Source organism: Eptesicus fuscus, chromosome 17 (genome assembly GCF_027574615.1).
Source record: "Eptesicus fuscus isolate TK198812 chromosome 17, DD_ASM_mEF_20220401, whole genome shotgun sequence".
Taxonomy (NCBI): Eukaryota; Metazoa; Chordata; class Mammalia; order Chiroptera; family Vespertilionidae; genus Eptesicus; species Eptesicus fuscus.
In genome coordinates, this window is record NC_072489.1 from 19977509 (window position 1) to 20003263 (window position 25755).

General features: G+C 51.3%; 1 protein-coding gene across 2 annotated transcripts in view; it reads right to left on the reverse strand.

The window, feature by feature from the left end:
• HKDC1 (hexokinase domain containing 1) overlaps positions 1 to 22474 on the reverse strand; it is a 37092-nt gene extending 14618 nt beyond the window's left edge. Inside the window, exons 1-9 of one of the 2 annotated variants that reach the window (XM_008145434.3) lie at positions 22412 to 22474; positions 16866 to 17028; positions 13010 to 13158; positions 12801 to 12920; positions 8700 to 8795; positions 7553 to 7652; positions 4888 to 5071; positions 2228 to 2383; positions 654 to 887 (exon numbers count right to left, since the gene is read on the reverse strand). In XM_008145434.3, coding sequence (XP_008143656.2) covers positions 654 to 887; positions 2228 to 2383; positions 4888 to 5071; positions 7553 to 7652; positions 8700 to 8795; positions 12801 to 12920; positions 13010 to 13158; positions 16866 to 17028; positions 22412 to 22474 — 1265 coding nt within the window. The remainder of the gene's footprint in view (positions 1 to 653; positions 888 to 2227; positions 2384 to 4887; positions 5072 to 7552; positions 7653 to 8699; positions 8796 to 12800; positions 12921 to 13009; positions 13159 to 16865; positions 17029 to 22411) is intronic. The other variant, XM_054728775.1, reaches the window with a different exon arrangement.
• Between the last annotated feature and the right edge of the window lie 3281 nt (positions 22475 to 25755).

A 25755-nucleotide genomic window follows, 5' to 3' on the forward strand; every position in this document is an offset into this window, starting at 1 on the left:
CAGCTGGGGCAGTGGACAGGACTTGGCAGGCTCGAGGAAGTGGCTATTTTACCACCAATATTCCAACTGGAACTGGTAGGGCATATCCATGCATATCGTGTTGGCCAACCATCATCGCTGCCCAAAGGGGAAGTTCTTTCCCCAGCTCCTTCCAGGGGTGCCCGCCGACTCCCAGCACCTCCTCTGTTAGCCAGAGAGGCGTTTGCACTCCCTCCTCCTGGGAAATTCTCATTTCCACGTGTTTTCCTACCAGAATCCCTCACATGAACTTGGCAACCTCTGTCACCCGATTTCCCCCATGTATAACTGGGTGTATTTTTCCAGTCTTCCCACACAGTAGGTATTCAACAGTGACGGACAGATAGGTGAATAGATAGATAGAAGGGTGGCCAGATGGCTAACCACAGAAATGGCTGGCCTTGCTAGTCAGGCAGTTGGCGTTAGCAGAGTATTTCTTTAAGAGTGACCTCCCCGCGCCCCCCACCAAGCCACCCAGCCAGCTAGCCGGAAGCAGACCCTGAATTCAGCCTTTCCCCTCAATTCTCAGAACCAATGGGAGACGGTTGGTTCCAGGGAAGCAGCACAGTTCGAGCACACTGGGACCCTGTTCCGGGGGAGACTCATGGGCGGGGTGCAGCCACAGCAGCACTCACTGAGGGTGTATCTTGTAGACGGTGCCGTCCACGCCCACCGTGGTCCGGAGCCGCACCAGCTTCTTATTCTCCCGGAGGCGAGTCAGGATGGCCGCCAGGGCCGCCGCACAGAGATTGGCCGAGCGGAAGGAGACGATGGTGCAGACGTGCTGGACCGCAACGCAGTCGGCCTCCGAGGGCTCCAGGCCCAGGTCCGTGAGGATCTCCCGTGTGTTGGCAAGGCCTTCTTTATACCTGGCCCGGGACAGGAATGAGAGGACCCCCCTTTCCCTCCATGGAGTCCCCCTCGGAGAACCAGCTTCTTTCTCACCGCTCAGGACCGTGAAAAGAAACAGGCTGGCACATAGTGATCTAATGATGGCAACATCAGAAGTGATCAGAGGAGCCACCACTTGTTGAGCACTCACTATGCGCCAGCACTTGTCTAAGGATTTGACAGGTATTAACTCAACGCTCACAACACTCCTGGGGGAATGTCGTCAATACCCGATTGCTCAGAAGAGACCTGAGGCACAGAGAGGGCTAGTGACTTGTCCACAGTCACACAGCTGGTAAGTGCAAGGCTCAGGATTTGAACTCAGGCAGTTAGATTACAGAGTCTACCCTTTACCCACCTTGTACTATACCTTGTACCATACTGCCTTTCACCGAAACTCAGTCCCTGCCAAGCTCTGCACAAATACAGGCGCTGGGAGTCACGTGCCATTTCGCTGAGCTCAGAATGTAAACTGATCACAAAGCTCAGGGCAACGCCAGGGTTTCTGAGCCAGAGGAACCGGACCATAAGTTGGCTGGGGCCATGCCCCATTGCAGGGACCAGTGTGTGAGGCCTCAGATCCCCAAAGCCAAAGCCAGCCCCCAGCAGGACCAGGTAGAGCAGGCTCTTGCTATGGCAGGAGTTCTTAACTTGGATTCCACGCGTGGGCTTTAATGGGTCTAAGGATGCCCTGGTATTATAAGTACAACTGTGTGCAAATGTGCCTTTTGGGAAGAAAAGGTCCAGAACTTGAATCTGATCCTCAAAGGGGTCTGTGACCCTAAACATTTTATCCATCACAGCTTTAGGGGAAGCAGAAGGCAACAGCACATGAGGAGGGCAGACCTCCGCCGGCCGAATCCCAGGCTGATGAAACCCACAAGAAGCCACAGCTGAGTCAGGACAGGCACTGCTAACCCTCCCCACGTTGTAATCAGGTCTAAAATCATCCTGGTGAGGCCCTGGCTGGTGTGGCTCAGTGGATAGTGTGTCAGCCTGTGGACTGAAGGATCCCGGGTTCGATTTCAGTCAAGAGCACATGCCTGGGTTGCAGGCTCAATCCCCAGTAGGGGGCGTGCAGGAGGCAGCAAGTCAATGATTCTCTCTCATCACTGATGTTTTTATCTCTCTCTCCCTCTCCCTTCCTCTCTGAAATCAATAAAAATATATTTAAAAAATAAAAATGAATCATCCTGATGAGGAAGAAGACCTGGTCCCTTCCATCCCGCTGTACCCCCTTCATGAGAAGACCGCGCCCTGGCCGCCCACCCTGCACTAAGCCCCTGCGTCCGGTGGGAGGGACTCGCCAGCAGCTTACTTCTCCATGGCCGCCACGTGCCGTGTTTCAATCTTGCCCTTAGTGTGGAGACTGGAGGACTTCCTGCCGCCAAACAGGAGGCCTGCCTTGGTCATCTTCACCAGGATGAGCCTGACGAGTTCGCCGAGGTACAGGCCGCTGATCATCTTCTCAAACCTACGATTTGGTGAGCAGAGATCAGTGGCAGGAACGCCTCTGGTTTCGCAGCATCCTTCCCCAGAGCCGGGGCCTGAGCAGTGGAGGGGCTGCTCCCAGGTGAGGAGGCCTCGGTCCCCGCCCCAGCGTGGGGTGCCCTCTCCTCACCTGCAGAAGCGGGGACTAAACTAGAGGAGACCTAACATTCTTTCCTGCTCTCAAAGCGCTTGATCCCAATCACCCTGGCCATGGCGGTGTCATTCTCATATTGGGCATTAGAATCTCAGCTTTAGAGACTCACGCACGTTCCCAATCACGGCGTGACAAAGCCACATTCAGACACTTCCAGCTCCTAAATCATGCATGCTTCTGTCCAAGAGGGAAAGATGCTGTGTCTGTGAGCTGGCCTCGGATAGCTCCAGAGAGGTCCCACAGCAATGTGGTGAACTATCCCACCAGGCTGCCTACACCGGAGCCTGCATCCATCAAGCAACTACTAAGTACTTCCCAGGCAAACTATTAAATAGAAAGTTTATTTTCCAAATGTAATGAGATAGAAAACCAAGGACACACTGTTTCCTAATCTATTTCATTATTTTTAAAAAATTAGAACATTGCAGAAGCAGAAGGCAAAAGAAATCCAGGTTGGCTTTGAGGGAATGGAAATTATTTTAAGTGAAACGGAGAGGCCAAGGATGGTCGAGTCCTTGGGCCGGGACCGCTCTGCGTCTCCAGGGAAATGGGTGTGTGCTGGGGAGCAGGTGCATCCAAAGCAGGAATTTACTTTCCAGGTATGCATCTGTGTTTGATAATTTTCTAGGAGGTACTTTTCACCAGGGCTTCCTGGGAAAATGATTTGATCCCGCGGCCGGGGCTGGGAAAATACACGCTCTTCTTCTGGGCCAGGAGAAAAAGGGTGACGGGAGCATGCCAAAGGATGTGGGGACCAGCCTTTAGGGGATTCCACTGGCCAAGTGTGAAAAATTTGAGCATCAGAATAAATAATGATAGGAGGAAATTATTCTATGTGTCCATATTGGTATGACTAGATCAATGGAGGGAATAAGAAAGCTCTTTCTTACAGTGAATAACAATTAATGAGCAGAGGAAATGATGGCATTAGAAACGCATCCATGGATGCTGAAACTAGAAAATGAAGGTTTCATGAGAAACAGGATATTTCCATAATCCCAAGGCATCTCTTCACCAGATGCTTACTCATTACAGAGGGAAAATTGGAAACATATGGTGGAGGAATCTGTTGCATTTCCCCTTGACCAGGTGGTTCAGGTAGCATCACCGGTAACTGAGCACTGAAGGGGACACACGTCATGTGTGAAGTTCCTGCCAAAAACCCAGCACCAGAATCTAATCACGAGGAAACATCAGACAAACCCAAACAGAGGGACATGCTGTAAAATAAACGGCTTTGTATGCGTCAAGATCGAGAAAAACTAAGTGGTGCCATGGAAGTGTCCAAGATCAAAGCAGGCTAACGAGACCCGGCAGCAAACGCAGTGTGCGATCCTGGGCGGGAGCCTGGGCCGGGACCACTCGTTTCATTTTGATAAAGGACATTAGCGGGCCAGCTGGTGGATTCTGAATAAGGTCTGTGAATTTAATACTGAACTTATTAAGTGTTGGTTCCCTAATTTTGGTCATTATACTTAGTTTATGTAAGAGAAGGTACTTGTTTTCAGGCAATACACTCTGAGTGTATTAAGGAGTGAAGGGATGTTATGTATGCAACTTAGCCTCAAAGGTTCAGAAAAATAATTTTATACAGACATGTGTGTATTTTATATGTATAGATACATATACACACAAACATACAGAGAATGTTACTATTTAGGAAATCTGAATGAAGGGGAATTTTGTATGCTATTCACAACTTTTCTATAAGTCTGAAATTATTTTTTTTTAAGTTTAATTTTTTTCATTCAGCACTTAGTGAGTTGCAATAATGTGTATGTGCAGGCGGGAGAGAGGAGTCTCAGGCGGGGGTGGCTGCCTCAGGGAGCGCGGCCTGTAGACAGCCTGAGGCAGGCCCTCGGCGCTTCCACGGCAGGAAGTGTGGGTGAGGGCTGAGAGGGGCTGGGAGGGGTCACACCGGTGCTGTGGGACGAGGCCTCCGAGGAAGCAGCGTGTCGGGGAGCCCCGGAAACACAGTGAGGCACTTGGCTGATTCCTGCTTCCTCGGGCTGGTCCGGTCCGTTGTGTGGCCACTCACCAAATGCACCCCGAGGTCAAGACCTGAGTCATCTGGGTCGGCCCCGCCTCACACACACACATGCTCCATACACACACGGACCCAATGAGGCCGAGGGTTATGACCGAGGCAAACCACTCCACCTCCTTGGCTTCACTTTCCTCATCGGCCCCGTGACACTGAAATACAAGCCTGGCCTCGCATACTCACTGGGACGGGTAACTAGTCACAACTGAAAAGCCTCCCGGGCATCAAGTGTCCCGAGGGACTGGGTATTTCCTGGCGCCGACGCCAGGCTCCAGCACGGGGGACTCACAGCTGCTTCCCCGGGTTGAGAGAGCCGAGGTCCAGGTCCCGGTCGAACTCCGTGCGGACGTCTTCCAGGGCCCCGTCGTCCCCAAAGGCCCCCCACTCCGTGTTGATGCACATCCGCCCCTCGTCGCCTTCCACCAGGTCAATGTTGCTCATGTCCTCCATGTAGCACGCGTTGGTGCCGGTGCCTGGACAAGGGATCAGAGGGAAGATGCACGGCCGGAAGGCTCCCCGCGGGGCAGGCAGAGAGCTCTCGGATCCACCGCAGAGCGCCTTCGATCCGGGCTGGTTCCCGCTGAGCGGCAGCTCTGGCGAGCCCGGGAGTTTGTGAGGAATAAAGCTGACATGCCAAGTCTGTACTTCTCAGTGTGCTCATGGGCTGCTGTTATGAATGAAGTCAATCGTGAAGAAGTCCCTAATGAATATGTATGAGAGCTGACAAAGCACATTTGCAAAGAGGAGGAGGAGTTCACCTAACCTTATATTTCTTAAATTACCAACCCACAGTAATTTGTAAGCCCTTTCCCTAAGCTACCTAACCTCTTCTCTATTTGACAGTAAAAATATTCTTTATTCATGACCTGCCACACATTGTTCCTAGCCCAAGCTACACCTTATCGGTGACAGTGATTAGTTATCACCATGGTCGGCAAACTGTGGCTCACGAGCCACATGCGGCTCTTTGGCCCCTTGAGTGTGACTCTTCCACAAAATACCACGGCCTGGGCAAGTCTATTTTGAAGAAGTGGCATTAGAAGAAGTTTAAGTTTAGCCAAAACCGGTTTGGCTCAGTGGATAGAGCATCGGCCTGCGGACTGAAAGGTCCCAGGTTCGATTCCGGTCAAGGGCATGTACATTGGTTGCGGGCACATCCCCAGTAGGAGGTGTGCAGGAGGCAGCTGATCGATGTTTCTCTATCATCGATGTTTCTAACTCTCTATCCCTCTCCCTTCCTCTCTGTAAAAAATCAATAAAATATATATTTAAAAAAAAAAAAGAAGAAGTTTAAAAAATTTGGCTCTCAAAAGAAATTTCAATCGTTGTACTGTTGACATTTGGCTCTGTTGACTGAGTTTGTCGACCACTGAGCTATCACATAAGAAAGCAAAATTTCATTATTCCAACAAGCCTTTGAGGATTGGGGGAGTGACCGTCTCAGTGGGACTTATTGGGGTGATGGAAATGTTCTAAAATGAAATAGGAGTGATGGTTACAAAATTGTAAACTTACTAAAATTTGTTGAATTGTACTAAAATGAGAAAAGTTTTATGCCTCAATAAAGCTACTTAAGAAAAAAAAAAAAGTCAGTGTCTTCCCTGGCCGATCCTCTGGTCTGAGGAGTTAAAAGCCAGCATGAGAAATAAGGAGGCAGAAAAGCAAAATGTAACGCAGTGTCTGGGCACACTTCCTCAGGAAAGCACGGACACGGCTAGGCACGGCCCGCACCCTACACACCGTCCCTGGCACAGTCGCTCAGGCAGCACAGTGACGGCGGCTGGTGGACAGGCCCGGCCCCTGCCGAGGTGTGGGCTCCAGGAACGGGGCAGATCAAGCCCCTCGGGGGTAAAGCGCCTGCCCTTCGGGAAAGTCAGGCCCAGGAGCACGTGGTTAGAAAGTAAGAAAAAACAACGCAGAAAACTTTTCCCAACAGCAGTAACGGGATGGGGAGGTGGAAGGGCTTAGCCAAGAACAGCCTATAAATCCCATCCATTTGGCTTCAATTGTCCCCCCAACTGCCTTCTCCCGGACCCTCCAGGAGAGCCCCTCCCAGCGCGGGGACCCGCCACTGGACACCCCCACTGCTCGCCGACTCCCTGGCCCAGGCCGCCGCCACGTCACGTCTCGCCTGCACAGGGCAATGGTCTCGTGGCTGGTCACCTTGCCTCCGCTGTTGCCCCCGATAGTCAACTTTTCACACAGCAGCCGAAATGAGCTTTTTAAAAATGCGCACCCCATTTATCCATCCCCCCAAAACCCTCCAGTGCCTTCCTGTCTCCTTTGGGGCAAAAGCCAAAGACCCTCCATGACAATGTCTGTGACCTACGTCCTGTCCCGTCCTCTCTCTCTAACCTGAATACCTACTACTCGCAGCCTCCATTCACCCAGAGGCAGCCGCCATCAGCCTTTCAGGGTGCTTCCCCGAGCACCCAGACTCAGTCCCATCTCAGGGGCCATAGGTGTCCTCTTTCCTTTGCCAAGGACTCGCCTCTCAATCTTACTTGGCTGCCTCCTCCTCCTCGCTGAGGTCCCTGCTCAAATGGACTCCTCAGAGCATCCTGCCCTGACCACCTCACACTCACCCTCAGTCACCTCCCCACCCCCCACCCCCGGTTTCATTTTCTTCCTCACAGTCAGCACCACCTGAGATAATCTTACTCCTTTAGGCCTCTTTGGCCCTTCACCCACCTCCCCACTGAAAGCTCCATGAGCACAGGGACCCTGAGTATTAACTCACCCCGAGAACCCAGTGCAGAGACGGGCCTGACACACAGTAGGCACGCAGTAAACCCTTGTTGGGTGAATGAATGAATTTTTCACCTTCCTCTGTTGTTTCTCCTAAGCAGAAAGCACCAGTACCCTTCCCACAGAATTTGCTCAGAGTTTGCTCAGACTAAGCTCCAACCCAGCCCTGCACCCGCACCCCCAAAAAGCAAGTCAAATTGAGTTACCAATGATGACACCAACTTCACAGTAGGGGTCATCATAGGCACAGGTCATCATGGTTCCCACGGTGTCATTGACCAAGGCCAGGATATCCACATCGATGTCCTGTTGGAACACAAGCATCAGTGGGCGGGAAGGGGGCGTCGTCCCCCTATCTGTCCCCACAGAGAAAGCCAACGCCGTGAAGGCGACTGGCCGAGAAAGCCCCTAGATGCTGCCTATTGGGCCTGCCTGGAAGGAGCAAGGCCTTTGTCAAGGTCAGGGCTCTCGGTGAGAGAAAGAGCAGTTGGGAGCTCGTGGGAGAGCCCATGCTCCTGCTTTATGGCTGATGGCCCCTGTGCAGAGGACATAGGAGGGACAGACCACCTGGACTCCAGCCCTCGTCTGAGGGACCCTGAGCAAAACATGTCTGTCCTGGAAGCAATGGTGTTCTCAGGGGAAGACACTCAAGTCCTCAGCCGTGGGCACGTCCCCTCCAGGGGCAGCCCCGGGTTGCCCGCCTGGGTTGCCCATTCCGCCAATCAACCTGGGTGACTGCACCACATTCCCCGAGGTTCGAGGGAGTGTTTTAACGTAAAATGAACACAATAAGAGAAAACCAGACTTCAAGAGAATGCGATCACAGCTTTAAAGAGAAAAAGACTGGAGGGTTCACATCACAAAGTCCTCCTGCTGTCGGGGTGACCAATAATCTGGGTTCACTTGTGCACTTTTCAACTAGCAAGGAGCAGGTCTTGCTTTTGCGGTTATAAAATTTATCCAACAAATAGTCCAACTAATAGAGCGTGGGAAGTGGACTAGAGAGCCGGACTGGAAAGGAAGTATGTTTTAAGCCTCAGCGAGAGGTAGGAGTTGGAGCATCACACACAGCAGGGGTCTAACCAGGAGCCCTGAAGGGGCTGTGGCAAATGGGGAGGTCCCTGGGCAGCGGGGCCCACCTTTCAACAGTAACTGGGACAAGGTCCACAGACCAAGGCGCCCCCGTGGGTTTATCCCGAGTGCGGCATCCACACGACAGTGAGACCTTCCCTGAGGTCAGTTCCTCTCCCCGTCCTCCTTCAGGGGCAGGCACAGTGTGACCTGCGGGCGAGGACTGGGAGCGCCACCCCACCTCCCCGCCGCCGCCCCTCACCGGGCTGAGCAAATTCCTACCTTGTGGTTTTTCATGGCTTTGGTTAGACAGCTCACTACATCTGTGTCCTGGACTCCCCGGGCCTTAAACTTCTTGGTCCATGAAAGCAGGACACCCTGGGGGAAGAATTCAGATCCAGTCAACACAAAGGTATTCAGTTCTGAAAATGAGCTGCAGGAATTTTATGCTTAAAGTGCAACCCCCTGTCTTCTCTTCTTTAACCTGCATCGCCCCAATTCTCTCAGTATTTCTTCAGAGGCCTTTGCTAATATTGAAACACTAGAGGCCTGATGCACAAAATTCGTGCAAGAGTAGGCCTTCCTTCCCCCTACTGCTGGCACCGGCTTCCCTCTAGCACCCGGGACTCAGGCTTCCCTTGCATCCCTGGCTTCATCCGGAAGGACATCTGGTCTAATTAGCATATTTTGCTTTTATTATTATAGATCTTTATCATTCCCACCTGAGCAGTCTGGAACATTACACGCAGTGGCAGAAAGAAGGATGCTAAAGAGTCAGGACACTTGGGCTCAGGGACATCGGACAAGACACTTAACTCTTTGGCCCTCAGTTTACTCACTTGTAAAATGGAAAGGTCACATCCCCGCCTGTCACAGGAATGCTCTGATGGAAATGGCTGCTGTGTGGTTGATACACACGTGTGCAGAATGTGAGGTCTGCCAGCTCCACAAAACAGAACTAACATGGTGTTGCCTTGCAGAACTCCCTCAGGAACGTAATTGCAACTTAGAGAAATGGTTTTCATTTTGCATTATCAATTGTTTGCTTAAAATTGGGTTTCCCACGAGTTCCGTGTCTCAGCTAGCAAAAAATCATAGAATTTTTTAGGCTGGACGAGATCTCGGAGATGAAGGCCACACAGTTGAGAGTAGCTGAGCTCAAATTCACAAACACCCTGACCACATCTTCCCAATCCCCTCAGTTTGTGGATAAAGAAGCTGAGACTTAGGGGAAGGAGATCACTCTAGGTCTCACAGGGCGAGGAGGATAGAGCTCAGACCTGACTCCCAGCTGGCGACCAGGCTTTCTCCCTGCACCACAGCGCTCCCTAGCGGCCACTCGCCCTAACTTCTGCCTTCACATGCTAGGGTGGCATTCCCTGCCTCACCCTAGACATTGAGGGGCTGGGACAATGTGGGACCTGTTGTGGGGAGGATACGTGGAGGAGTGGGGAATGCTTGTGATGTACTGTTGCGGGGGGCGGGGGGAGAGGGAGGAAGCAGTACATAGAACTATATTTTTAAAAACTACATATACAGCATAACATCAATATTTAATAGAGACATGACTGGAGGGAAAACTAACAATCTAGTTAGTAGTGGGTATCTCTGAAGATTGGGACGACAGGTGATTTCTACTTTCTTCTTTAAACTTTTCAATTTCTACTCTTCTCTCTCCTCCCTCTCTTTCTGTTCTCCCTGCCTTGAAGTAGTATCGCCATGTTATCATTAGAAACACACAGAAACTTCCCTTCAGCTACGACTTTTCTGTTTCCTCATTAAAAAAAAAAATGAGCAGAGTGACCTCCTCTTTAATTCCCAGGCCCTTTTTTATCGTCTTTAATCGTGTTTTCGTTTCAAGGAGAAGCCCCTTAGCCTGACCTCTTCTTGAAGGCGTCCCCGCCCACCGCCTCTGCACTGACAGGGCCGCCAGCCCTCCTTCCCCAAGAGCTGTGTCTAGTGTCACAAAGCCGACACCTGGCAGGACCGTGGTTCCGAGCTGTGCCCGCTCCGTTGTTACTACTCCTTCATCTCCTGTGTGAGCTTTTCTCCCGAACCTGCGGCTTCCCTGAGAGGCCGCTGGAGGACATTTTATAAAACACAAGCAATTCAACTTAACTCTGATGAGAAAAAGCAGTCCTCACTTCCTCGATATAATCAAGCAGCCTTCCCTAGTTTAAATGTCACTTGAAAAATCCTTATTGGAATCTGACACAAATGGGTCAAAATGCTTTCCTGGCATTCTAAGCCAAGTTCTAGAGCTGTGTCCTTCTGGAAAGGCAATTTGATCAGGAAGGTTTTGAGCTCGGGCTGAGTCCCTTTTGGCTGTGTGGCCTCGGACAAGCCTCTCAACCTCTCTGAGCTGCAGTTTTTCTAAAATATAAAGTGAAAATAATTATATCTACCTCAGATGATTGTTTTTTATTTTAATGAGATTATACACATAAAGAGTTTAGCATAGTACAAGATACAGTGTTAAAATCTGAGGTATGCTGTTTACTATTATTATTGAAAGATCCTGTATGAACAAACCATATTCACCCCTAATTACCAAGAAAATAGGCAAGCTCTGGCTTGCCTATTGGTTCAGTTGGTTGGGTGTCATCCCATGTACCAAAAGGTTGCTGGTTCGATTCCCAGTCAGGGCACATGCCTGGGTTGTGGGCTTGATCAGGAGGCAGCTGATCGATGTTCCACTCCCACATTGATGTTTCTTTCTCTCGCCCTCTCCCTTCCTCTCTCTCTAAAAATCAATTTAAAAGTATTTTAAAAAACAAGAAAATATTCAAGTTTGGTTCTCAAAGTCAAATGAACTCCCACAGAGCTTGAGAATGTTCTTCCTTCTTCCTGGGGTCTCTGTCCCTGAGCTTGGAGAAGAGGTATTGCACTGTTTGGTGAATCCAGTCTCAGTCCTGACTCCTGGCTCCTCCTTCCACTTCCTCTACTGACCCCGGCACCTCTGCTCTTCTAGCCAGACAGGAATGAAGCAGAGCAAAGCTCCGCCTGGCCTCTGCTAACATTCCCTGAACCCTTCTTCATACTATTTCCCGCCGCCCTTTCTTTATCAAATAACAAAAAGTAAACTTCAGCCCACCCCCTGTACAGACAGATGATGGCAATTTCTCATTTAATGGAATCAAGTGAAGGACTGATGCCCCTTTCAATTGTCAGATAGTGATCGGGCACCGTGAGAAACAGGACTCGGTGCCAGAGCCTGGGGTGGAAGAGGAACAACACAAAACAGTGCTGCCCTCCGGAAGCATCGCAGGAATGGGACAAGGTCCCACGCGGGAAGAGACAAGTCCCACAGGGACAGCGTCCTCGTCCTGCAGCGACCAGTGGGCAGCAGGCACAGTGCTGGGCGTGGCAGGTGTTTGTCTGGGCTTTACCTGGCCCAGCGGGTAAATATCATTAACCATGTTTACAGATGAGAAAGCCCGGGGCTCAGGAAGCCACGTCCCGGCCCAGGCGACACAACTTTCCGAACATGATTCAGAGCCAGGTCTGTGGGACGTGAAACCCATCTCCTTGCCACTCGCCGCCACCCATAGTCAACAATACCAAACACATCCCCGGACAGATGGTCTGTGATATCGAGGTGGTCCAGGAAATGACGGTCAGCTGGGGTCACGACCCATATGTGCCGCAGGGGATCATGGGCCCCCACCCCAGACAGGTGTGGCCCGGGAAGACCTGACTCTTGACCGTGACCCCTGGCCCCAGAAAGCTTATTCTCCTTTTACATGGACCTTATTTATTTTCACAGATTAACATACAATTGGGTTTGACATCTCCCTGTTAAGTTGAAAATTGGAGGCACATGGAGACAATTGCCTGAGCCCTCAGCAGGCTAGTGGCGCAGCTGAGACCACATCCCAGGTGAGGTGTCTGCTCGACAACACTGTCACCCGGTGACCCCACCTCGACCCTCCTCCTAAGGGCGCAGAGGCGAGATTCCCTGAGCCTTCCCACTCTTATCTCCTCGGCTGTCAGACCTCGGCATCCTGGTCACATGGGAACCTGTTGGAAATGCAGGTCTAAGGCCCCACTGATTAAGAAGCCCGGTGGGGCCCAGGACCCGACTTTAACAAGTCCTCCAGCGGATTCTGATGCAGCCGAGGTCTGAGAACCACGGAGCTCCGGTGAGAACCACTCCATCCCTGCGCTGGGCCCACGTGGATGTAAAACCAAGGCAGCACGTTAACCAGTGCTCTGCCTCACATGTTCACTTCATCGTTTACAAGAATAAAAAGAAAATAACAAGCAAGAGAATTCATTCCTGCTGATCCCCCGTTCCCAACCTGACTCCTACACGTTCTCCAGCCCCAAACTCCAAACCCTGCACAGTTTCTTCCCCTCTCTGCTCCCCCAGCCATGCCTTACCTCTTCCAACTTAGTCTGCCTGCAGGGAAAAGAAAAGGTCAGGCCCAGGGGCAATTTCTTATGCGTCAACCCTTTGGTCTTCATGAAATCCGCCAGACAGTCAGCCACGTATTCAAACAGCTGCAGAGGAGAGAAAGCGCGGGACGCTGGACTAAAGTGCGGCCACTCACAAGCGAGGCGCCTCCACTCCACAGAGCCCTGCCCCGTACCTCTGCGCCGTTCCCACGGATGATTTCATTGGGTGTTGGGTAGAACTGACTCTCCATCTGGACCTTTTGTTTCCCCTCTTCAGAGACTTGTACCTTCAAGACTCGAAACTTAGATCCTCCAAGATCCAGGGAAAGAAACTCCCCATTTTCTATTAAAAAATAAACAAAACAGTTTCAGCTGTGGAGGGTCTGCTACATGGCAAGATGTGCATGAGAAGTTGGACAGGTAAGAAATGTCACTGAGTCTCACAACCACCCAGGTGTGAGCCACTGACCTGAGCCCTCCCAGTAAGGGGCAGAACGGGGGTTGGGGGGGGGAGGATGAGGGGGTGAGGAAGAGAGGGGTGACCCAAGTCTCTCAGGGCCTGCCCACTCCCAGAAGGCAAATGCAAACTTCAGGCAGGTGGGAGGAGAGGTGGGCCTTGAGGGCGGGGCCTATTCTAGCCTTCACAGCTGGGGAGAGTGAGCTGCTACCCCAAGCACAGGGAGTGCAGATAAGGCATGGAGGGAAGGGAGGGGGAGTGCAGGGAAGAGAAACAGCCCCATACAAGCCTCTGTCTCAAGGGCAAAATGCTCCAGGAGGGAAGGGAGACGGGGACCAAATGATGGCCCGTAAGGGGCCAAGGATGTTTAATATTTGGGGCCAGAGTTGCTTCAAAATGAGAAAATGTAACACCACCCAGCCCAGCGCAAGACAGATGCGATTAGTAAGAGGGGAAACGACACATGCTGGGGAAGGCAGCCCCCCTAATGACCTCAACTCGGGATCCAGACAGAATTCCTGCCCAGGACCCCTGCCAGTGTCTTCCGCGCCAGCCACAGATGTGGGATGAGAACTCTGGTGTGCAAACCTTTGAACCAACAAGCCTCTCTATAAAATTGCCTGAAAAGTGGCTGCATGTACCAGGCCTGTGTCATGACGCATGCCGAAGGCACATGTCAGTGAAAAGCCATGCCCAGACATCCAGGCACCGAGTGGCCTTGTTTTGTGCCATGTGACCCCAGGCCTGGGAAAACCTGACTCCTGACTGAAGCCCTGGCCCCAGCTGGCCATTCAGACCCACTCCTGCTGAAATAAACACAGAGGGAAATTGCTAGTCAACTGAAATGTTGCGATAACAACACTCTTAAGGCACGTTTGTAAGAACAGCCCATGCAGCTCCCTGGCTGACACACGGGGACCAAAGCTCACACGGGCCACCCCTCTGGGCTGGGTTCAGAGGAAAGGCGCGGGAACTGCCGGGGGAGGACTCAGAGGGGTTGCTCTGAAACCGTATACATTTCTGAAATGCCGGCCCCGAGGGGTCAGCAGAGTTCTGCTTGTTGGTGAGTGACCATGAGATACCACCACCAGCTCACAGTTACTGGGACTTGGGACAGCGCCTGGAAACTTTGAGACACTCCCGCCTCATCTGCTCCTAATGACCCTGAAGTTGGTGGGACAAACTGCCCTCTCACGGGGGAGGACAGGAGCGCAGTGGACTTGCCCAGGCCTCTGGGCGCAGGGACCCCCGGGAACAGGGTCACGGGTAAGGGCTGTTGCATGATGAGAGGCTCCAAGGAGACAGGGGAGAACGGAGGTGTGTCTCCTGGCCTGAGGAGGAGGGAGTGTCTAAAGCTTGGTCAGTTTCACTTCCACACCTCCCGGAAGGCACATCCGGCTGCAGGCTCCGGACCATCAAAGGCCACTTTCTGATGCCTCTGGGACACACCTCTGCAGGAGGAGCCCAGCACAGGAAGCCAGGAGGACTTTGCCCTGGTGCCTCCCCCATTGCCCCACCGCCCCCCCCCCCCCCACACACACACACCCCATGACTAAGGTGCTTCTCCCAGCAGCTGGGTGACCCGTCAAGGACCACAGTCCCCTCGGCACTCTCAGAGCAAAAGTACCAGGAACCGGGCAAGATGTCAAAGCAGAAGAGTCTCCCTGCAAAGCTTATGCTCCTCCGGGTGGCACACTGCCCACCCTGCACACCCACCCACCTGCCAGGGAACAGGCCTCTCTCATCACAGTGCCCAGGGCCCCTCAAACGGCAGAGCCTAACGACTTTGACCCAGGCATTGTCCCAAGGGGGCCCAGAACCTGGCTAATCCAATCACAGGCCCCTGAAGGCCCCCAAACTTTAATCCCTGCTTCTTCAGGAGCCCCAAAGCCCCCGCTGGAGCTTGGTTGGAGCACTGGGACCCCGACACTGGGGAACCCCTTTGGCCCTCGGTATTCTCATCTGCCCACGGGGTTCTTCCGGGGACTGTGTGAGACCGTGAGGCCCACAGGAGGTGCCTGGTAGACACCAGTTCCTTCCTCCTATTCCTCCGATGGCTTTTCCCAGAGGCTGAGAATGGAGGAGTTGTATGGAGCCTCACAGATTCCTTCTAGAGGTCTCTAGACTGCGGTAAGCGAAGAGATGCCCACATCCTAATCCCCGGGTCCTGTGGATATGAATGGCAAGAGGGAATTAAGGTTGCGGACAGAATCAAAATTGCTCATCGGTTGAGCTCGAGGTTGGGAGATTATCATGGATGATCTGAGGGGCTCACGGTGAATCACGGGGTCTTTAAGTGAGGAAGGGGCGCAAGGGCGAGTCAGAGACATATTGGAAGATGGTGCACTGCTCGCTCGGAGATGGAGAGAGGCTCGAGCCCTGGAATGCAGGAGCCTCCTGCAGCTGAGAAGGCAAGGGACAGGCCCCCCGCTGAGCCTCCAGAAGGCTTGTGGCCCTCCCCCACACCTTGATTATGGCCCTTGCCACCCACTCCCACTTCTGACATCCACAGCTGTAAGAGGATAAATGTGTGTTGTTTTAAGCTGTTAAACTTGTGGTAACTTATTACAGCAGCAACAGAAAATGAATACATAGGCCACCTCTCTCATTTTACAGATAGAGAAACTGAGACTATACGTTTTGTCAAAGGTCACTGAGGAATGGCAGAGCTGGGCCTAGAACCCAGGATTCTTGAATATTTTCATTTAATATTCTATCTACTATGTCATGGCATCTTCCAATACTTACTATTAGCCTAGACTCTAGACGCCTTGGAGTGAAATAATACCGAGGAAGGAAAAGCCCTTTATGTGCAGTCACAAACATCTCAGGGCCTAGTAGCACCGGGCACTGTGCGAGGTGCTCAGAACGCCGGGAGGCTCGCATACTCAGCGGGTGGCAAGCGTCGCGCCCAGCGTGAGATGCCTTCCAGACGCAGGCAGGGCACTCTCCACTGAGACAGAAAAGCTGAGCGGTGTGCACCAGGGGAAGAACGTTGAGATGTCCAGCAGGAGAGGGAGCAGAGTGTGTGGGCCACGGGCCAGAGAGAACGTGAGGCACATTTGAAGCTTGGTTCAAAGCTGTTGGTATTGAGTGTGAGGAAGCATAGAGCATTGGAGGTGGGGGTGACGTGGAGAGGGCTGAAGAGGTAAGTCAAGGCACAGGAGCAAACTTCAGGTCCCATCAGCCAGGGAGGACCCGGGGGGATCAGATCCCTGGCAGCCCAGCCCCCTCACCTGAGCCGTCGGGAATGGCCCTGACAAAGGTGGGCAGCCCAGCCCCCTCACCTGAGCCGTCGGGAATGGCCCTGACAAAGGTGGGCAGCCCAGCCCCCTCACCTGAGCCGTCGGGAATGGCCCTGACAAAGGTGGGCAGCCCAGTCCCCTCACCTGAGCCGTCGGGAATGGCCCTGACAAAGGTGGGCAGCCCAGCCCCCTCACCTGAGCCGTCGGGAATGGCCCTGACAAAGGTGGGCAGCCCAGCCCCCTCACCTGAGCCGTCGGGAATGGCCCTGACAAAGGTGGGCAGCCCAGCCCCCTCACCTGAGCCGTCGGGAATGGCCCTGACAAAGGTGGGCAGCCCGGCCCCCTCACCTGAGCCGTCGGGAATGGCCCTGACAAAGGTGGGCAGCATCTTCACGGAGGCTGTGGGGTTGGTGTCCTTCCCCAGGCCCCTCTGCATCTCAGCCTGGAACCGCGCCATGATGTCCCGAAGGGTCTCGTCGGAGAGCCGCATGTGATACAGGAACCTGTCCACCTGGAAAGACAGGGGGTGGCCAGGGTTGGCTGCTGCACATTCCCACGCCCACGCCCACGCCCACGTCGCAAGGGGACCGCTTAGTGATGCGGATCCTCAAGCTGGGGACAAGGAAGGGAGTTGGAAGAACAGAGGGAATGAAAGGCTGGGGGAGGTGGGACTTATTCCTCCAAAGGGCAAGCTTTGAGGAAGAAACGACTCCCCCGTTTTTCTGATGGGACAGTGGAGGTGCAAAAACTGAGGAAGATTCAGGGTTTCTAATTCCCAGTTCAGAGCCCTCACTCTGTCCCGTTGTCTCTCCTCTAGGAAAGACCAGCTGTAGCTAGAACCTGGAATTCCTACACATGGGAGCTTTCTTTTAGCCAATGATGACATTATCTATCCAAACATGTTTCCCTTTGTTTACGGCCTGCCAGGAAGCTCAGAGCTAAATTCAGTTTCCAACCGCACTCTCTAAAATCTAGTCCTTCACATCTCCATTGGTGTGTGTGTGTGTGTGTGTGTGTTGGGGGGGGGGGGTTGGTATAGGAAAGGTGGAAATTTATTGAAGAACAAGTAGACTCCCACGTAGGGAGGGGGAAGAGTCCCACAGAACGGATTCCCACGTGGGGAGAGGGAAACGGTCCCTCTCCATTGTTTTTAACAGAAGTTATTCTAATTAAGATGAAGTCTAATTTCTAAAGCCAGCTCAAATTGCCCTGAGTCTGTTCATGATACCACTCAGGCAACCAGGATCCCCCAATGGAGGGAAGTTATAAAAATCACTGGTTCTGCTCCATCCACTTGAAGGTAACAATGTCACATCAAGAATGGCAGAACAGCTCAACTGGTGTGGCTCAGTGATTGAGCATCAACCCATGAACCAAGAGGTCACTGGTTTGATTCCCAGTTAGGACATAGCCCTGGTTGCAGGCTTGATCCCCAGTAGGGGATGTGCAGGAGGCAGTCCATCGGTGATGTTTTTATCTGTTCTTCTCTCTTTCTCTCTCTCTAAAATCAATAAAAACATATGTATAAAGAACAAAGAATGGCAGAACAGCCTCCTCCCCCTGCTCATCATGTGGTGGGGGCAACCTGGGTTCCCAGGGCTCACTGGGGTGGACTATTGACCGGGGCAGGAAGAGGGGCAGTGGCATAGGCGTCTGCACTTGCCACCCCTGCTTTGTATACTGAGTGGCCTCTCTGCCCGTCCAGGTCACAAGACTTGATGCCAGCAGGTTTCTGGACGAACTGCCCTCCCACACTTTCATCTAAGGCTAAGTACATGCTTGCAGCCTACAGAGTGCTTTCACGTATGTCCCTCACCTGCTCTCCACGGCATCCCTCTGAGGAAGTGCTTTCACTATGTCCCTCACCTGCTCTCCACGGCAGCCCTCTGAGGGAGTGCTTTCACTATGTCCCTTACCTGCTCTCCATGGCAGCCCTTGAGGTGCCAGGTGAGGCAGGAATCCTTGCACCTATTGCGACAAGGCCTCGCAGGCTCAGAGCCCCTGAGCAGCATGAGGAGAGCTGCAGGTCCGTGGCAGCCCTGGGACTACAGTGAACGTCCTCACCACATGGCCTGGTTTTGCTTCACAGTCTCGTGCAGGACCCACAAGCCCAGCAGACAAATTATACCAAGAGTACAAGGCCCACATGAAGCTTCATCGCAGGACAGGTGCCCGACCATCGGACAGGCCTAGAGGCCGGGCATCCCAGCTCAGTCAGAGCCGATACAGACACCCAGGCCAGTGGAACAAACCACGGCTCCAGGGACTTGGGGCCAAAGAGAGGCCAGAAAACCCTCAGAGGCCATTACCAGAACAGGACAATTGGGCTTTCAGCGTGTGGAGAAGACAGGACGGAACCAGGTCACGCTTCATTAGGGACTTCCGCTCACCCTGAGTCTGTTCATGACTAATTGGTTGGCACTGCCACGCACATGGGGAAACCAACAAAAGGGACGTGACCCAAGTAATTGGGGCTTGGGAAGGGTGAGATGTGCACAAGAACCAACATTGCCCCTTTATCGCCCCTGGGCCCCTCCGACAGCGCCCCTAAACCTATTGCTCAGTTTTGCTCAACCTCAGAGCTACAGTTTAACCATCACTGAGGGCTTTGGGCTGCTTACTGCTCCTGCCGCTCCTATAAGTTAAAGTTAGGACAGAAAGAGTGTCCACTTAGGAACAGTTTCTAATTTATTCTTTGTATCTTTCATAGCACCTGGTACAGTAGCCAGAAGGAAAGAATGAAACATACATGGGGGGGGGGGACCTTATATTTTAGACTCAGATAGGAGACGTTGGGCCTGTGTAACCAGGCCTACATGTTTCAGGCACTAAACATACATGTTTCAGGAGGTGCTTGGGTGGCTGCAACCAGGCCCACTTTGGAGGGACGCACAAACTAGACGTGGGGTATCTGCTAAACAAAAGAGCCGGCAAGCAGCACGGAGGAAGAGCGAACTTAAAAGGTAAGCTCAGAGCTGAGGGAGTGACAGATGGGGGAGCTGCAGGGCACTTTAGTGACCACATGGTCCAAAGGTCCCATATTAAGAATCAAGAGTCATAAAAAGCCTGAGCTGGTTTGGCTCAGTGGATAGTGTGTCAGTCTGTGGACTGACTGAAGGGTCCCAGGTTTGATTCCAGTTGAGGGTACATGCCAGGGTTGCGGGCTCGATCCCCAGTAGGGGGCGTGCAGGAGGCAGCCAATCAAGGAATCTCTCTCATCATTGATGTTTCTATCTCTCTCTCTCTCTCCCTCTCTCTCTCCCTTCCTCTCTGAAAATATATTAAAAATATATTAACAATAATTTTTAAAAAGTCATAAAAACGTTCAACTCTTTGACCCAGTGATTTCACTACTGGGAATCCATCCTTAGGAAATAATCCCAAAGGTGGAGAACATTAAATACATACTGATGTTTATTACAGCAATTTTTAAAAGTATTTTTTATTAATTTCAGAGAGGAAGGGAGAGGGAGAGAGAAACCTCAATGATGAGAGAATCATTGATGGGCTGCCTCCTGCACGCCCCCTGCTGGGGATCAAGCCTGCAACCCAGGCCTGTGCCCTGACCAGGAATTGAACCATGACCTCCTGGTTCATAGGTTGACGTCAGTCACTGAGCCAGTCATTTTTTAACTGCTTAAAAAAATGTTTTTGAAAATAGCCTGTCCAACAAAAGGGGAAAGTTATGGCATAGCCAACTTGATTAAATATTGGAAAGATATTAAAATAATTATAAAGAAATGGAAAAATGTACATAAGTGGTTACACGTCCAGAATTGTATGTACAATGTAACTGTAAAAACATCTGCTTTGAGAAAAGACTACGCAGGCTTCCACACACAAATACACCTGTGAGGGGGTGGGATTAAAGGTGACATTTCCACTTTTCGTAATGTTGACTTTCTAAACTATAGAAAGAACACTTTGAAAATCTAACCGGTCCTTTTCTTATGAGTGAGCAATCTCCGGGTCAGTGACCAGGCCCAGCCCAATGTAATCTGTAGGTCAAATAATGTCAATATATTGAATTGGAAGGGAAGCTATCAGAGTAGCCTTCCTTCCCCCTCCCTCCCTCCCTCCCTCCCTCCCTCCCTCCCTCCCTTTCTCCTTCCTTCCTCCTTCCTTCCTTCCTTCCTTCCTTCCTTCCTTCCTCCCTCCCTCTCTCCCTCCCTCCCTTCCTCCCTCCCTCCCTCCCTCCCTCCCTCCCTCCTTCCTCCTTCCTTCCTTCCTTCCTTCCTTCCTTCCTTCCTTCCTTCCTTCCTTCCTTCCTTCTCTTCCCTTCATTAGGTTGTATTTTGTTTGTTTTAATGTTGGTATAGGGAGTTTTAAACAAATTGTTCCAGGGTCTGAATAGAAACCCTAGCAGCAAGTGCGGCTCAGGATCTCGGCAGCTCCAGAGGCAGGAAGCAGGGAACTAAGGAGGGGACCGGCTACCTGAGGGGAGTGGGAGCAGCCGGTGCCTTTTGACCAGGTGTGCTTCCACCACATGGAGCAGTGTTCTCGGTGACTCATCCCGGCAGCCCATAAACCAGCCTCCCATAGGACTCCTGATACCTGGTGAGTCACTAGCTTAAGGTGGCTACAGCGTTCCCGGCTACCCCTGCTCAGCTCACTCTCGCAAGCTTGCTTGCCTCCCACAGGGCGGGGAAGGGTCCACTCCGGGCCTTGACAGAGGCTGACCTCCAGCCAGAAGAACCTGGAACCAACCAGTGGAGCTGCGCTCCCACTCACAGGGGCCTCCTGAGCCTGCACGGGGCTGGCGGACAGTCACACCCGCCCGATTCGAGGCTGTAACAAAAGATGAACCACCACAGAGGCCCAAGGAAAGGAAACTCGTTTGCCGAACTACAGGTGCCAAGGTCCAAAGACTCCCCTTGGGGGCCGGTTTCATCATTACTAAGCAGGTAAGAACAGAAAGTGAAGTCCTACGCAGGGCTGCACAGCACGTCCCACCTCAAGAAGCCATAAAGGGCTTCATGAATCTAATCACCGAGTGAAAACTAGGACAGGTTACACCTGATGGGTTTCTACTATTCTAGGATTTGCTATAACCTCGAACCCAACTCTCTAATGAACGGGATTTAGTGAGAGTTTATCCCACCAAACGCGAGAGAGCCGCAAGAGCCCGTGCTTCCTCTCTTGGAAAAGCCAGAGGCATCCCGGCACAAGGGAAAGAATGCAGGAGGAGGAGTCAGCAACTTCGGGTTCGTCCCCGGCACCACCTTAAACCCCTGGGTGACCTTGGCTAAGTCCACCTGCGGGGAGGACTTCCCTGAGCTGGTGTGGCTGGAGTGGCCACCCGAGTGACAGGCTGAGTTCATTCCAGCTGGGAAAATGCCAGCGGCCCCCCGTTGAGCCTTGGCAACTTTTAACCAGTCACCTTGGAATGAATTCTGTAGGCAGGTTTCTTGGACAAAGTGGCAAAACAATGCACACCATTAGTAGTCTACCACGCAAACAGCACATGCAAGTAAGTATTTCGATGAGTGTACATGAACCCTCACATCCCTCTGGTGCCTTCCTTAGATTCTTTCAAGCACATGAAAAATAACGTCAATACAAGTTCTCAGCGTTTCAGAATGGCTCTCCTTTCCTCTTACCCTCGCCTCTCATACATCCCTTACATCAAACCACCCAAACGGTTTCTAAAGACTTTCTCCGCATCCCCTTCCCATCTGGTATCTGCCTGGAAGCTCTGAGTGAGACCCAGGCTCCGGACAATATGCCATGCCCAGCCTGTGGGAGATCCCCTTCCTCTTCCCCCTCGGTGAGTGCTTTCCTGGTCCTGTGCTCCCCGTGTTTTCCAATAAGCTCTCCTCAATCCCTGCGGGTGTAGGCAGGGCCCGGACTTGTCAGTGCAGAGGGAGACAGCCCTCAGCCTCCCGAGTCCTTACCTTCTTGATCTGGTCCTCCTTCAGCTTGGTGAAGTAAAAGGCCAACAAGTGTACCGCAAACATTTTCCCCACGTGTGGTTTCTCCTGAGGTGGTCAGAGATTTCTGCGCCGTTGACTCGCTGGTCTCAGAGGGCTGCCCACTTCCAGTTCAGGCTGGAGGCGCTGGGGAACTGGGTCTACAGATTAAATACTTCCAGGCTGCTTCGTTCAATGACTAAACTTTGCCCCCTCTGTCTGGTCCCTCCCTCGCAGCACACTTGATTGTCTAATAGGAGCCTCAGGGTGGCAGCTGAGGGCTGGTGGAGGGGAGGCAGGGGATGGGTTGCTTGACTCTGAGACTGGTGACAGGACATCTCGTTGCTAAGCAACACTCTCAAGCCCGTCCTCCACCAAGGCCACTCGGCTGAGGAAAAGCTTCTGAGAAGCTGGGTGGTGATACCAACTTTCAACAGCTGAGCTGCTCTGCAATGTCCACGCTCAGGCTTTCCTCTTCAGCCCTTTTCTCCTCAGCCCCGCAGTATGACTCCGTGACTCTCTGCTCCTTTGCTGCACTATCTTCATCAACAATAAAATATACACATTAAACATTGCCTGGCAGGGAGATTTCAAGAACGTTGAAACAAATTCTTCCATTTGTGAGAGATCAGATTTCTTAGCTAATGGTCCATGGTAATGGAAAAGAATCGATTAAGGTTTATCTGTTCTCAATGGTAAGCCAGAAAACCTTGATTTCACAGGTAGTGACCCAGAAAAAAATATGCAAGAGAAAGAATGAACTGAAGTCATCAGTACTCACTGGGAAGCTGCTGCCAGGCAGAAAAACTGAAGTTGGAGATGGGAAGCGTCTCATACCAGGAAGTTATTCGGTCATCTCAGTCCTCATACTTGAGAAAGACCCAGAAAGGGGCCAATATGTGGGTATAACAGACCTTGCACTGGTCCCAGTCATTGGTCAGCTAACAAAATCAATAACAATAACAATGGTGTTGACAGCAGCTAACATGGATGGAGCACTCACTATTCCCATTTTTTAGATGAGAAAACTGAGGCCCAAAAAGGTTAAGTGACTTACTCAAAATCGCAAAGCTTGTAAATGATACAGTGAGGACTTAAACCCAAGATACCAGGGCTCAACTCTTAACTAATACGTAATATTGCCTCTATTCTTTCTCCTGGCAATATGCTCCACTGATAACTACTAGTAGCAGCAGAATTCTGACTACTTGGAAACTAAGTACAGACATGTCATTTCAACAGGGTCTTTCCAGTCGGGGGAAAGGCAAATGAAGAAATTCTTGACCATACTTCCCAAATACTAATTAACCACTTCCTAAAATTAGCAACTGACCAGATGTTAATGAAGATCAGCTGGGCACCTCCACCTCAGTCCTACCCCACATCTCCTCCTCAATAGAAGGGAAAAAACAGGCCAAGGTTGCTGGTTGGATCCCCAGTTGCGGTGCATGCAGGAGGCAACTGATTGGTTACTCTCTCACATCGATGTCTCCCTCCCTCCCTCTCTCTCTCTCTCTCTCTCTCTCTCTCTCTCTCTCTCTCCCCCTCTCCCTCTGTCCCTTCCTCTCTCTAAAATCAATAAATACTTTTTTTTTAAAGTAACCTCTGTGGTGCAGTATGGCACCAAATGCCATTGATTTATTCAATGCAGGGACAACAGGTTACAGTGGCCCGTGGACAAAAGGAAACAGCCATAACCAAAGGTATCTGCAGTCTCCTGGTGGCTTGGTGTGCCAGGTAGGGAGCCTTGGGGATTCTAGTGTGGCAAACAATACAGCAGATTTCTATCTGTTACATCACTCCACATTTTTCCTAAGCAGATTGGCATCTTCGACATCTACATTATATAGGTCCGAGTTAGCCCACTAAATCAGGAAGCTTAATGATTATAACGATCATATGCATTTGGAGTCACCCAGCTCTGCCCCCTCACTGTATAGCATAAAGACAAAAGTAATTCAATTATTCTACCATTTCTTGTCTGATTACTTCTCACCCTTATTAAAGCTCTATGTATTCAAGGATATCTGGGTGTAAGCATATCTTGGATTCCGATGGTTGGCACTGTAATGACATTTTAGTTAAAGTGTGTTACCCATCTGCTCCAAACCTTCCATATAATAACAGAAATGTTCTCACCTCTACACACGTCCGTGCCCATGTAGCCCTGCCTTTGGCAAGGCCTAAAGAAAATATTTGCTTTCCTTTAAGCACTGAGCAGGTGAGAGGACTAAAAGTCCAAGAGAATTTACCTATTTAGGAAACACTTATATAGTGTTTACTAGGTGGTTTCTAATATTAATTCCCACAGCAACTACCATTCTCTCCATTTCACAAATGGAGGAACTAAGGCACAGAGCCCAACAGGGAGGAACAGGTATTTAAATGTGGATGGTCTGGCTCCAGAGTGCTGGCTTATCACCATGCTGCTGACGCTCACTGACCTGGACGCAAAGCCAGAGGAACCATGGGACCTAAGCTGGACACACAGCCCGAAGCTGGTAGCACAGTGGCAAGTGCACAGGCCCTGGGCTCCCACTTTGGCTCTGCCATCCTTGAAGTAGGAGGCCCAAGTTCATGTCTGTACAGAGGTCATAGCTACCTCAGTGGTCACTAGGAGGAAAAGAGTAAATGAGACCACGAAGGCATATGGTCCATGTGGGCTAGGGACCCCTTATTAAAATTGCTACTTCTTCTCATCCCATTTGGTCCTTTAGGTTAAGAAAATGCATGCAGCTATTTAGTGCAGTGGTTCTCAACCTTTCTAATGCCGCGACCCTTTAATACAGTTCCTCATGTTGTGGTGACCCCCAACCATAAAGTTATTTTCGTTGCTACTTCATAAATGTAATTTTGCTACTGTTATGAATCGTAATGTAAATATCTGTGTTTTCCGATGGTCTCAGGCGACCCTGCTAGCGGTTCTCATCCCAACATAATTTTATGGTTGGGGGTCACCACATGAGGAACTGTATTAAAGGGTCGCGGCATTAGAAAGGTTGAGAACCACTGCTTTAGTGCATTCAGTAAAACATAACCATAAACCATTAGAACGTACCAGTTCCATTTACTGGAATTATAGGAACAGTTAGGAATTTTATAAATATTATTTTCCTTTACTAAAGAAAATAGAGCTTGGGTTCTGCCCCATATTCTTTTTAAGAATAAGTCCAAAGTTAAGTTGTCCAGAAGTCAGTCTGACCTGCTGGTATCCACTTGCTGCAAAAGAATGAGAAACACAACCCAGCCGGTATGGCTCAGTGGTTCGATCTATGAACCAGGAGGTCATGGTTCAATTACCCGTCAGGGCATATGCCCAGGTTGTGGGC